Source organism: Ischnura elegans, chromosome 6 (assembly GCF_921293095.1).
Source record: "Ischnura elegans chromosome 6, ioIscEleg1.1, whole genome shotgun sequence".
Taxonomy (NCBI): Eukaryota; Metazoa; Arthropoda; class Insecta; order Odonata; family Coenagrionidae; genus Ischnura; species Ischnura elegans.
In genome coordinates this window covers 115203679-115216487 of record NC_060251.1, presented here as the reverse complement: position 1 = coordinate 115216487, position 12809 = coordinate 115203679, and the positions used below count along the sequence as shown (strand labels likewise).

General features: G+C 38.0%; 1 protein-coding gene across 4 annotated transcripts in view; it reads right to left on the bottom strand.

Annotated features, from left to right (window-relative positions):
• Window positions 1-12809, bottom strand: part of LOC124161536 (protein TFG-like) — a 17264-nt gene extending 4455 nt beyond the window's left edge. For 2 of the 4 annotated variants that reach the window (XM_046537904.1, XM_046537906.1), the window contains exons 1-7: window positions 12655-12809; window positions 12378-12487; window positions 12137-12278; window positions 9156-9398; window positions 8955-9077; window positions 5447-5707; window positions 2558-2660 (exon numbers count right to left, since the gene is read on the bottom strand). In XM_046537904.1, the coding sequence (XP_046393860.1) occupies window positions 2558-2660; window positions 5447-5707; window positions 8955-9077; window positions 9156-9398; window positions 12137-12278; window positions 12378-12461 (956 nt within the window). In that variant the 5' untranslated portion in view covers window positions 12462-12487; window positions 12655-12809. Of the gene's footprint in view, window positions 1-2557; window positions 2661-5446; window positions 5708-8954; window positions 9078-9155; window positions 9399-12136; window positions 12279-12377; window positions 12488-12651 lie in introns of all 4 variants that reach the window. The other 2 variants (XM_046537905.1, XM_046537907.1) reach the window with 2 other exon arrangements.

Genomic DNA, 12809 nt, shown 5'->3' with positions numbered 1-12809 from the left:
TCACTTTACCAGGAGGCCGTATTGAGACATAACATTCTGAAGAGCTCATTGGTTTACCATAGAAATAGTATCATATTTTCCTGTGGGAATTTACAATTTTTTCTAGTTGGTTCACCATATTTTATAGATTCCTCTTAAGTTACCCCAATTGCCGTTTTATATGGAAAAATGAAGTACAGTACCCTCCCTCCTGATTATTTGGGCTCACGATGGGGAGAGACGGCACAAATAATCAGAAAACACGGATAATCCAAACTTCACTATTATTTATTGCAATTTTAATAATTAGTAAATCAAACAATCAATTAATACTTAACGCACATTGCCTATTATTTTAGATTTAGGGTTCCCACTTAATCTTAATTATGAAATTCACGGTTTTTTCCAGGTTTTCACGGTATAAATTTCTTCAAATTCATGGCTTGTAGGTAAACCATTTTAGGCAGAAATATTGATCACTTAACAGTCATCGTTACTTAACGTTAACTACAAATTTAACAAACATGACAGACGCAGTGAATGCAAATGCAGCAAACTGAAAAATGAAAGTGCTGTCTCTCCTGACGTCCCATATCGTTTGCAAAATTCAGCTCCGGCTAAAGGTTGTGAGTGGGAAAATGGAGGGACCAGGGTGCCAGGGAAGTTAGGAAGTGTCTTTGCAAGTGTTTAATGAACTCTTTGGTTACCAGTCTTCCGGATTTTGCTGAAGGCTTACGTGTCATCATGGCACACGGACCAATAATTGCGCTTCAAATATATGTTTGCTGATAAATCCGTGGCCATGTCTGCGCGTGACTGACCTTGACATGTGATCGAAACATCCATTTTTCTTTTAATCTGTCAACCGTAGTTGTACGATCGTAAAATCCAGATTGAGAGATTTGAAGGCTTTAGGATGAAATTCACGGCTTTTTCCAGGTTCATTCATGGTATACAAAATTCACAGCTCATTCCCGGTTTTAAGGTTTTCAAGGTTGAGAGGGAACCCTGAGATTGCTTTCCCGAATCGTCAAGAGCTTCCTCTTCCCGACCGCAATCTTGTTCACAGTGATAACGTGATTGCAGTCCTACAATTATATGTAATACCTGGTTTCTGAAAACCATGCGCCCGTGGCTGCGAGGTCACGAATTCAGAAAAGTGGTTTGCATTATTGATTCGAAACCACTGCTTGACGTCGGAAACTACTCTGACAGACATAATGCCGGGTAGTCACGTCCCGCACAAGTTGCCTGGGATGCAACTGCTGCGGGACGTGGATCCATAACCACTGAACCCTATACCACACCGCAATGTTTCGGAAAGAGGAATTCCTGAGAAGGCAACAGGTGAGCAATCACACCATTGCACAGTAGCAGTTATAGGAAACCAGGACTTAAGGCAAATTGTCTACGCAGGCGAGTGCCTCGCAATGACTAATGCTATCTCTACATCCACTTCCCCTGATCCTTTCACTTCTACTATTCCCTTCCTCTCCAGTTTGGCCTTGACTGGTAATGGTTTAACATTCCAGAGTGTGAAAAAATCTTCGGTTCCCTTGGGCTGTATTTAACCGCATGCGAGGCCACAGCAATAACTGTGCATTTGCGGTATAAATTATACAATTAAAGATCGTAGGTAACATTTCTCCGAATTTAGGAATGATTAACCATTGAAAAATCTTCTAAAATTAATCAAGACTTTTTTTCCCGCTGCTAATCCTTGTCTACAATGCTAGAGCACACGTCAAAGTACACTTGAATCATTCCGTATCAGCAAGTAGATAAAATAATTCCCCAATAAGTAGGGAATTCTAATGGAAATAATTATCCCGGTTTATCATTATATTTAAAAAGATGCAAATATCTTGGTGCTTTTGCATCAGATTTTATTTTTTTATGTATATCGCTGAAAACTTCGAAGGAGTGTGAACTCTAATAATCCACAACCCGGATTAACCGCAGCTGAATAATCGAGAGTCTGCTGTACATAATTTTGAAGTTTAGCTTGGCTTCTGTCATAGTGTTAAAATAGCTTCCAAAAGTTGTTATAAATATTTTTTTTATTGATTTACCCACTGATTGTGCATTAAATACTCAATTTATCTCTTCCAAGATTACCAGAGCAGATCACTTGGCTTGGGAGTCAACGTTCTGAAGTTGCATTCGCACAAATACCGATGAAGATCCACTACCCAGTAGATACAATCAACCCAAGTTAAATTTGTACACGAACATTTTCTTAGATAAGCAGAAATTCAAAGAGGAGGGAGGTCACACTAGACTCTAAGGTATTTTTGTTCATTCATCACCCTGGTAATAGAGGCAGTGTGTGGTTAGTTAAATTGCTCAATGAAAAGAAAGTGATCTAAACACTGCAAAAACCTTAATTTCGGATTACCCTAAGGCCTGTATGCTCTGGATTTTGAACCTTACTGTATATAATAATATAAGATGGCCAAGAGATATATTTTTAATCAAATAATGTACAAATAAAGAATGCTTTTGGAAAAAAAAATTCCACACAAAAGAATCAAAAATACCATTGAGTTCATCACGACATGGCATAAAAAGGACTCACCCTGGCTGCTGCTGCATGTTTGAATAATTGTAGCCAGGGAACTGGCCAGGATTACCATCAGAGGGCGACATAGTAGGGTACTGCTGTTGATATCCTGGATAGCCTGAAAGACGAGAAGAATACCCTTAAGATCACCCGCTTCCCCACCAAAAGCTTCAATTACAGTTTTCTAAATGATAAATTGCTGCCCGTTTTGCAGCCAAGTCAGGCTCCAAAACTTTTTTCCAACTCTTGATGTCTGGGTCATCCTCAGGGGCAGGATGGACGACTCGGTCAACTAAAAGTCACCGATAATGAGGAGCCTGGCCCAGCTGCAAACCCAACAGAAATTTATCAACATCATATCTAGCAAAACTTGCGAATTTTTCAAATTATAGTCTGATCATCCAGAGAAGCTCCAATACACTTGAGTAACACATATGATTCAATTTTTTAAAGTAATGCGTATCAGTTCCCATTGTTGCCCCAGCTTTAAGAGTAGGGATATTAAGCAGCACTCTTTTAAAATGGTGATACACACTGTTAGATTTAATGAATTGGTAGTATGTTAACAATGATTCGCAGAAATGAAAGGGCAATAAACGGTAAAGCATACCTCAGCTGAACCTTGGGCCATGAAATAGAAAAACACCCATTAATTTTTTTCAGTACTTCATGCGTTAGCTTACAGAGATTAGCTTGCCAAAGATCAATTGAATTAGAAACCTTTTGATTTAAGGTTTTGGAACAGTATTTTGGAAAGCAATGAATTACAACTGACTACACATTCATTTTTTATAAAGGTGAAAAAATTCTATACATGAAAAATCACTTGCCTTTACTGGGAATCCAACCCAGATTGCCTGAATTCAGGCGAACCGCATTTAACCGTAACTTTCACCTTTTTTTTAACCTCTTTGATTTTTCTGATTAAAATCAAATCTCCATGACTTCAAGTCCCAATTCATATTTACCTAACCCAGGGATGTACTCTACTACATTGGGAAAAAGGTAAAAATTGTGCTCTCGTAATACAGGTACATATCACTCACCTTACACCACAGATAGGCTCCTAAAAATTATTGTGTTCAGAAAATTTTGTGTTGACTGATAGGCCTATATCAGGCAATATGAATTATACTCTGTACGCCATAGGCTGACTTTTCTGGGTGCTATTTTGCATTCGTGTGCATTCATACAGTTGATATGACACAGCGATCGAAAATCCAAGTCTATCTTTTTCAGAGCCAAGTACTTCATGCATGTATTGTATTGTTCACTGCTTTTCCCATGCTTATAAAGAGGTGTAATGAGAGTCTTGGGATGTTTCTCAGGTGTGGTAAAACAGGAAGATTTCTCGAACAAATAGAGAGCAATAATGAGACCAGGGTTCCCACTCAGTCTAAATTATAAAATTCACAGTTTTTCCAGGTTTTCACTGTCTAAATATCTTCGAACTCACGGTTTGTAGATAAACCATTTTAGGCAGAAATATTGACCACCTAACAATCATCGGCTGCACGTTAACTAAAAATTTAACGAACGCAACAGACGCCGTGAATGCCAACGCAGCAATGAAAGTGCTATCTCTCCTGGCATCACATATTGTTTGCAAAATTCAGCTCCGGCTTAAGGTTGAGAGTGGGAAAATAGAGGGACCAGGGTGCCAGGGAAGTTAAGAAGTGTCTGAATTTTCGCAAGTGTTAACCCTTTCGCACCGGACCTTGGTTCAGGGAAATTCTTCCTCAATACGAGCCTCTTGAAAGTTTTCTTTACTCCCTTGTACGAAGCGTTTTCGCGTCAACTGAAGGCAGTGGTTCCCTCCCTAACCATTTTTAGACCCAACTCAGAGGGCGCCGATCCCTTTCCTCGGCCTCTGTCCCAGACCCTAGAAGGATCAAAAGCCCCTTCCTAGCACGAGTTCGCGGTCAACTGGCTAAAATGTTAATGCAAAATATATGCAAATACATGTTGTTCACATCAATTTTTTACATTCAAAATGAATTTTGTGTTTTTTAACTGAGCGTGCAGAAATTTTAAACGAAGTTCTAACCTTGATATAGACGGATTTAGTATATTTACTAGTTGGTCTATAACTCCGTTGATATTAACGTTAGAATTTTGTTTGAAATTTCCATGTGGCCAGAAGAAAAAGATGAATTCATTTCTAGCATTGAATTTTAAAAGTAAGCAACAAATATTTTTTTGAAAACACACTGCAAATAACAGTAGTTGACCGCGTGGAGAGGATAGGAAAGGGTCAATCTGAGCGGCCGAAGATGGGACTGGGCTCGCGCTAAGGCGGATCGTGAGGGGCGACCGCGTCCGTGGGTCTATTGTGTCCGCCACGGTCACTTTTTTCGACCTGTGCCGCACAGGCGCGGCATTCGTTGGTTAGGGTAAGGACATTCAGGATGCACTGGTGTGGCATTCGTTGTTTATGGAAGAAAATCCTCGCCGCACAGGTGAGGCATTCGGCGCGAAAGGGTTAATGAACACTTTGGTTACCAGTCTTCCGGCTTCGGTGCAGGCTTAAGACCAATGTGTCATCATGGCACACGAACCAATAATTGAGCTTCAAATATATGCGTGCAGATAAATCCATGGCCATGTCTGCGCGTGACTGATCTTGAAATATGATCGAAATGTCCATTTTTATTTTAATCGGTCAATCGTAGTTCTACCATCGTGACATCAAGATTTTTAAGGTTTCATGACGAATTTCACGGCTTATTCACGGTATACGAAATTCACGGTTTTAAGGTTTTCAAGGTTGAGTGGGAACCCTGGAGACCCAGTGGTGTTCTAGCGAAAACCGCGTAGAGCGAATTAGTGCCGAACGAGGGGTACCTATACTTGAATGCTCCCCGAGAGACTGGCCACTGTTGAAAAGATGGCAACTCCACTTACTTGGCACATGGGATGGATCTTGCTGTGGGTACACCTGTTGAGATGAAGGATTCATTTGAGAGGGGAGGGGTGGGCCTTGCATGCCGGGCCTTGTGTCCTGGTAGGGTCCTCCCGCCCCCTGCTGCATGGTGGGGGCCTGAGGGTAAGGGCCTTGCTGCTGGGACACGTTGGGCATGACGTGGGATGACGAGGTGGCTGGCACACCAGCGGGCCGAGCACTGCTGTCTGGGGTTCCCGTTGTTCGATTCACATCAGTCGCACCTGATTACAAACCAAATATGAATTCAGAGTTAAAAAACAATTTGAGACAATTTTTAATGATTTTATCAATATACTACACCTTCTTCATTAAATGTGTACGTAGGTAGAAAAGAAAAACATTCTTTACATGTGAGCCAAATTTAAAATAATCAATTGTAATTTTTTCAATGACATACTTGAAGATAATGTGACTCAAAAATATTCAGTGAACAGTAGCAGTATCATGATTTATCATGACCATTATTTTCATTGAGTTAACTATGTACTGTCATTTCCAGGTGACTGAAGACGTCAAAAGAAAAGCAAAATTTGGACAAAAACTTATATGTATAGAGTCCCGATTGATTTCTATACTTCATGCACAACCCCTAAAAAATGAAAATAACTCCGAAAATACATACCTCTTTTGCCACAGAAATACAAACATTATGTACACTCAAAATAATTACAAAAACCAAATGATTTTATAACTAAATAATCTGAGAATAACATGAATTTAAAGCTTCAGTGTGCAAAAATTCCTGCTACTTACAACCAGCTGGTGACACTTAAGCACTTACAACTGGAAACTTGTACAATATTCATCATTATTTTGACACCATGATGCATTCAATGAAAGAACTTCAATGTTGAAATATCAAGAATAGGCTAATTGTAGCACTTATTTAGACTAGCTTTCGTTTTTTGAAGTTAAGTTATTTCATGTACTTGTGATATGACCAAATACGGATTTAACTAACCTTTTCAGAGACTAAAACATAAAAAAATTTCAAATCCTTTCTTGCCAAATATTTTGTAAAGTCACATAGCAATCCATTCAAGACATACACCAAATTAGATAAACTTTTGGTTTAACCTTAAATCAATTTTGTAGTTAACAATGATGATAACATGCGTTAGGAAAAAATATTATTATATTGGGCAGATGTTACTGGGTAATCAATCCAATCACTCATCAGAGCATATTAGTAAAGCAGTGTACAATAATTGATTATTAAGGGATTAATTACAGTTGAGGAATGGAAATGAGATAAAATACTTACTTATATGAGAAGATAATGCCAGAGCCAAGATAAAAAAGATGACCATTGCACTTAAATCTAGCGACAATAAAAATAAACTACGAGCAGCTTTGAATTACGTACCAAAATGAGGCTGATAAACATAAAATTGAGCTACTTAAAATTGCCATTCATAGAGAAGACTTCTAATTGATGAAGATGATAACCACGAAACAATGCAGACTAGAAAAGATTAAAATCCAACATATGATCTACTGTGAAACGAGTAACCAATTTCCAATTATACAAAGATACAATTAACCAGGCAGTTGACAATAGTTCATAGCTATGTATAACTAAAATAGGTTAAATACCTTATTCTTAAGCTGCAAATAGAATCCAAAATTAAAACCACAAACTGAATATGGAGTGATTGAAATATATGGCATACCTAACCAGATAAGTAAATTTTCCGTCCACTGCCCTGTTTTGTTTGTAAAATGCACCCATAACATCAGAAAATAAAGAGCATTTCCAAGGATTCTTTACAAGAGGCAACGAAAAAATCAGGAGCTACATTCATAAGAACCCTCTTTGGAAATGAAGAGATAACAAGTAATTAAGAGGATGCATCCCTCACTGGTAGTATTTTGTCTTTTGTTGGTGGGCATTATTTCCTTCAAACTTAAGCTATAATCTTGAAAATTTTAGGATAAGTAGAGAAAAGCCTTCTCAATATCTGTTAATGAGAAAATACTCAGGTAAAAAATCAAACCGTCTCACAGGTAATTTTGTGAAATGTTTCCATTATGGAAAGAAAACATAAGTTACAAATTTCACAATGAATTTTAAACCTGAAGATGATACAAAGATTTGAAATCCAGGTCATGTGTTATTAAAATCCAAATTGAATTAGGCAAGTTTTGTTTTACTTCCACCCAGGCAAAATTTGAGATACAACCATGAGATACAATGTTGGCCAAGGCCTACTTTATACACCCTTAAAATTTCAAGAAATACAAAAAAAATTATGTACACAAACTAGTATAAAAACTACTAATTTTATAATTAAATAAGCTGAGAATGACACGAGAGGAGAGCTTAAGAGAGCAAAAATTCCTGCAAACAAATCAACTTTCTTGCGATACTTTTCCACATACAACGGCTAACTTGTACAACATTCCTGATTTTTAACACCAGCGGGCATTCAACAAAAGAACTTCAGCGTTGAAATATCAGGCCTGGGATATTTATAATGAAGATTTACAACATCTTTCTTCTTTTGAAGTAACAATTGGATTTTATGAGCTAGTGATGAGATCAAATATGGATTTCAAGTATCTATATTAGACAGGTGCTACTAAGTCATTAATTTACAGAGTAACATCTAACTTAAAGACAGAAACTGTCCTCAAAAATGTGTCCATAAGTGACAGGTGTCTGTAAGTTGAAGGTGACCCAAAGAAAACCTCAATTTTAGGCTTTATTTTACTCTTCAAATATCATAAGGTAACAATTTAAGAAAGCTGAATGAAATCCTTTTATTTCAAATACCACATTTGCATAGATAAAAATAATTTGGAAAAAACACAATGTCCGTTTCAGTGTCCTATTTCATCCAGCTAATCATAAACACTATTTTTAGAGGAGAAAATTAGCATTCTTCGCATTTTTGAGAGATTAGTAAGAAAAACCATGGTAATGGTGTCCGTAAAATTGTTCCTTAAAGGTATGTAACTGTCCATACAATAGGGACTGTCCACATACTAGAGAAATCCTTATGTGTAAAAATATATATTGCCACCAGGGAATTAAACACAGTCCTACACTCTGTGGTGTCCATGAACAGAGGTTTCACTTTATGTTGATTAAGTAATTATAACTATAATCATTAATAAATTTCTCTGATCTGTTTACAGTTGATCCCTTGATAGCCAATGATTGTACACAGATTCACTGATATTTTCTGACAAGTCAATAGATGAATTACCCAGACACACTGGTCCAATACGGATACTTAAAACCCATATTTTGTCACATCATAAAATCAATGCACAAAATCTAATTATAGCTTAAGATTTGAGTGAGTAAATCATCTTAACAAAAGACTCCTTAAAGAAGAAGATATGCGTCCTCTAAAGCTTTCAAAGCCACGTATAATTCCCATAAATTATTTCCCAATCTAAGTCAAACATCTATCGTATGATCAGAACTACAGTTATCTGGACAGCTAAATGTAATCTCACCATCTCGTGATTCATCCTTAGGGGAAGCCTTGATCTCCTGATTTCCTGAACCTTGATTCTCCTGAAGTGGATCAAATTCCCTCGAGTTGACTGTATGTGAAGCAACACTGCCCTGCTCAGGAACTAAAAATAGGGATGGATTACCACACTTTCAGCCGACATACTGTTAGTCTCCCCTTCAAGCTGTTTGAACACTCATACCTGAGGCTTCTGTTTTTGGTGACGAGACGTCACTTTTGGGATCAATGGTGTCCAGGATACGATTCACACGGTCTCGGATGTGCTGCAGCTCCTTCCTTATTAACACTGCTTGAGACGTTGGTAGCCCCTGAACTTTAGTAGAAGGCATTTCTCCATTCACAAATATGGACAGCTTCAAGATACGACTATATTGTATAGCAAAAGCCAAATCTGAGCTGTCAAATATCGTGATCAAATCACCATCTGTAAATGAAATACAAAAAAAAGCTAATGATCATTATCCTTAAATCAAAACACCTTTATAAGGGCAGGATTGATAATAGTATCCTCTCTTACCTCTAAACTCAACTCCAAACATTTGCAAGTATCAGGTTTACCAGTATAACACCTTTGATTTTTTTAATAACCATTTTTTAAATGTCAAACTTAAAACACTTTCTAATTGTCAATGTTAAAGCTACAGATATTTATCTGATGCTACAGGTTGATTCACTGACTGAGTGATCTTGTACAAAACTTCAGCAGAAAACTACAAGACATTTATCTTGAGGGTAAGATAGGTTCATGAAGTGATGCCTAATTTCACAGAACATAAACAATATCTCTTGCTTGTCATCCAAAGAATTTGGATATGATCCTAGATATCCTATAAGTCTTTCAATTAGTTAACAGCATACTGCAGTGAAGTGAAAACACAGAGCACATCTTTGCATTGATAAGGAGAACATGGCACAAGAGTGAGGCACCCTAGAGGGAAGATTGCTGGGATACTAATTTATGGGTTCTGGGTTAAAATCAGGGTTGAAGCCTTCAGACACTCCCAAAACAAAATCCTTGAGGTGCGAGTTGGCTTGGCTTGTATCACTGAGTGAGTAAGCTAAATCTGAATTTGCTGGATCTTGCCTCCCTCAAATCCAAAGGAGGAGGCAAGTGATAGCACTGTCTAGGTGCCACTCCACTGTACATCTATTAATAAGGCTTGACATTACTTTATAATATACAGTTAATTTGCAAACACAAGACAGCCAATGACATCATGCAAGATGGGAAATAATTGGAGGAGAGGGGGAACTTGAAAAATTGGAGGTAGGGCTAGCTGCCTGCCATACCCTAAGGGCCTTTGCACACTAGGCCACCATGGTCGCGCCGCCATGGAAGCCCCACCACGAAAGTCATTGAGTTGTATGTACAACAGCACACTGGGCCACTTTGGTGGCTTGAACGCGCTCCTGGAAGCACGGCCGAAATTGCGGTGGCCAGAGCCCCCACCTTTGCTCTTTGACTTTGCTCGCCACCACAGACACACCACCAGCAGAAAAGCATTGAATCGTATAGAGCTGCACACTGCACACTAGCGCAACTCTGTGGTGACACCAATAGTTTTGTATATTTTGTTTTTCTCCAGTGTAACATGTGATCATGGCGAGGCTTGACGTGGAATGTTTTATCTTAGAAGTGCAAACCAGGCCAGTGTAGTGGGACATTAGTAGTGAAGTGTACTCAGACAGAGATGAATAGCGAGAGATGTTGTTTCTGAGGTCCACATAATGAGTAAAGACGCTCCTGTTCAACTTCGATCGCGTAAAAACGGGTGCATCCAGTACATACGAATCGTGCAGAATTCACATGACAGCAGGTGAATTCCACCCTTACCTATCCAAACCAACCTTTGGGTTGAATCACTGAATGAATAAGCTTGCTGGCATCGGTGGCGGCGGATTAAAGCCCTTGCCAACCAAACAGATGGTTCTGGTTTTGAGTCCTGCCTGCCTATTCAGGGCATGGGTGTTTATGATGACCCTAAGTTGCTACTTTTTATTTGATCCCCTGCAGTAAAGGCCTTAAATGTGCTGTTTTCATGGTGATGAAGGTTAATAAAAATACCATGCACAGTAAGCACAAATGCTATGCTGCTTATGTAATGCAAGAAAAATTAAAATTCTACTCATCTAACGATGACTTCATATAGAATAGACCATTAATTCTCATTGGTTAACAGGGCTCAATCATGAAAATCCAGGACCTACTAATATTTTACTTTTGGTTGAAGCATAGAAGCAATTGACATGTTTTGTTACAATAATAGGAGATGAAAAATCATTTCCTACATGGAATAATTTTTTCCTTTTTCTCAACTTTTCTCCATGAAACTTGAACAACAGTCATTCTCAGCTCAGTTTTTGGTCAGAGTGAGTAGTTTCTAGTATCATAGAGCTTCAAATGTTAATATATAAAATGATCTATATTTTGATGCATTTATGCAGAGTACATTAAATGGTGCGCACGGTAAATCCGAGAAAGCCGAAAGAATTTTTTGGAGACACTACACTCACTCCATGGATAAGTAACCCCAAAATGGACAAAAGCCGTGACTAATATTGCACAGGCGTTGCATCAGCAGCATAACTTTCCTTCTGAGAATATTGATTTCACTTAATTAAGTTATTTACCAGATAGGTTCATCATTACTGAGAATAACAGGAATTGACCAAAGACGAGGGGCAATAATGCACAGAGATGTTGCGATTTGATACACATGATAAGTAGACCTACTTAGTCGTGGGATGCAAGATAATTAAAGCAAGCTTATCCTCCGAATAAAAACTAGCAGTACATCATTTATAACAGGCATTGATATATACATACTTATTATGACAGTAAAAGAGCGGTGAATACGCTACCATGGTTATTTTTTAAAAATTATTTCCACACGTATGTCTACTGAAAGGAATATTAGCAGGATTTGCTCCATTAACAAAACAAATTACTCTCAAAATTGAGAATTAAATTATTCGTACTAAGGTATAGAGATTAAAAATAGAAGCAGCTTGGAGAATCACAAGTACACTAGAAATGTCCAATTTCAGAGTTTTAATTGACATTTCTCTGGGTAGTTACGACAAAATTGATTACGATACCAAACAAGATTGGAGAGACTACATAAGTTATGAATGAAACGCATGTCCATAGAGTTAAATTACCTTCGTCCTTGTACTTGATCAATATGTCATCTGTACTGTTTAATTTCCCTCTAAAAACTCTCTGCATCATCAACACAAGTTCATCGTAAGTAATAGCTTCGTTGTGGATTGGAATTCTTCGTATGTCATCTCCGAGTTGAGCCTGAAACATAATTTCGTTTCACAATGCAACCACAAACTATCTGGCAGAAAGCCCTCCTGAAATGCGATTAACAAGCATCAAGCTAAAAGTTGCTCCCACCTTTATAATTAACTTTCCGCTTAAGTCCAATTCCGGAAACGCTGCATCTTCACTATTATTCGTCGTATTTGTGGTTGAAGCCATGACTTCCACGGGGAATTATGGAATCCCTGAAATGTATGCAACGTGGTATTAAATGCCAAATATATACGACCAAACCTGAGATAACAGAGTAAATTCTGCCAAATTCTTTAAAATAAGATTTGGTGTCGGTACGGTCAATGAACGCATAAATGGAAACTAAGATAATAAAGTGAAAAATGAAAGTCATTACCACCTTCAACAACTAATATTGCTGAATAAAACTTTAAGCGGCTCAATTTTAACACCTATATCTACTAATAGAAAGAAATAAAGTGATTAATCCAATTAGATATTATTCCGGTATCAGTTAAGCGTTACATCCACGTCAGTGCGCCCGTCGACTTCGGA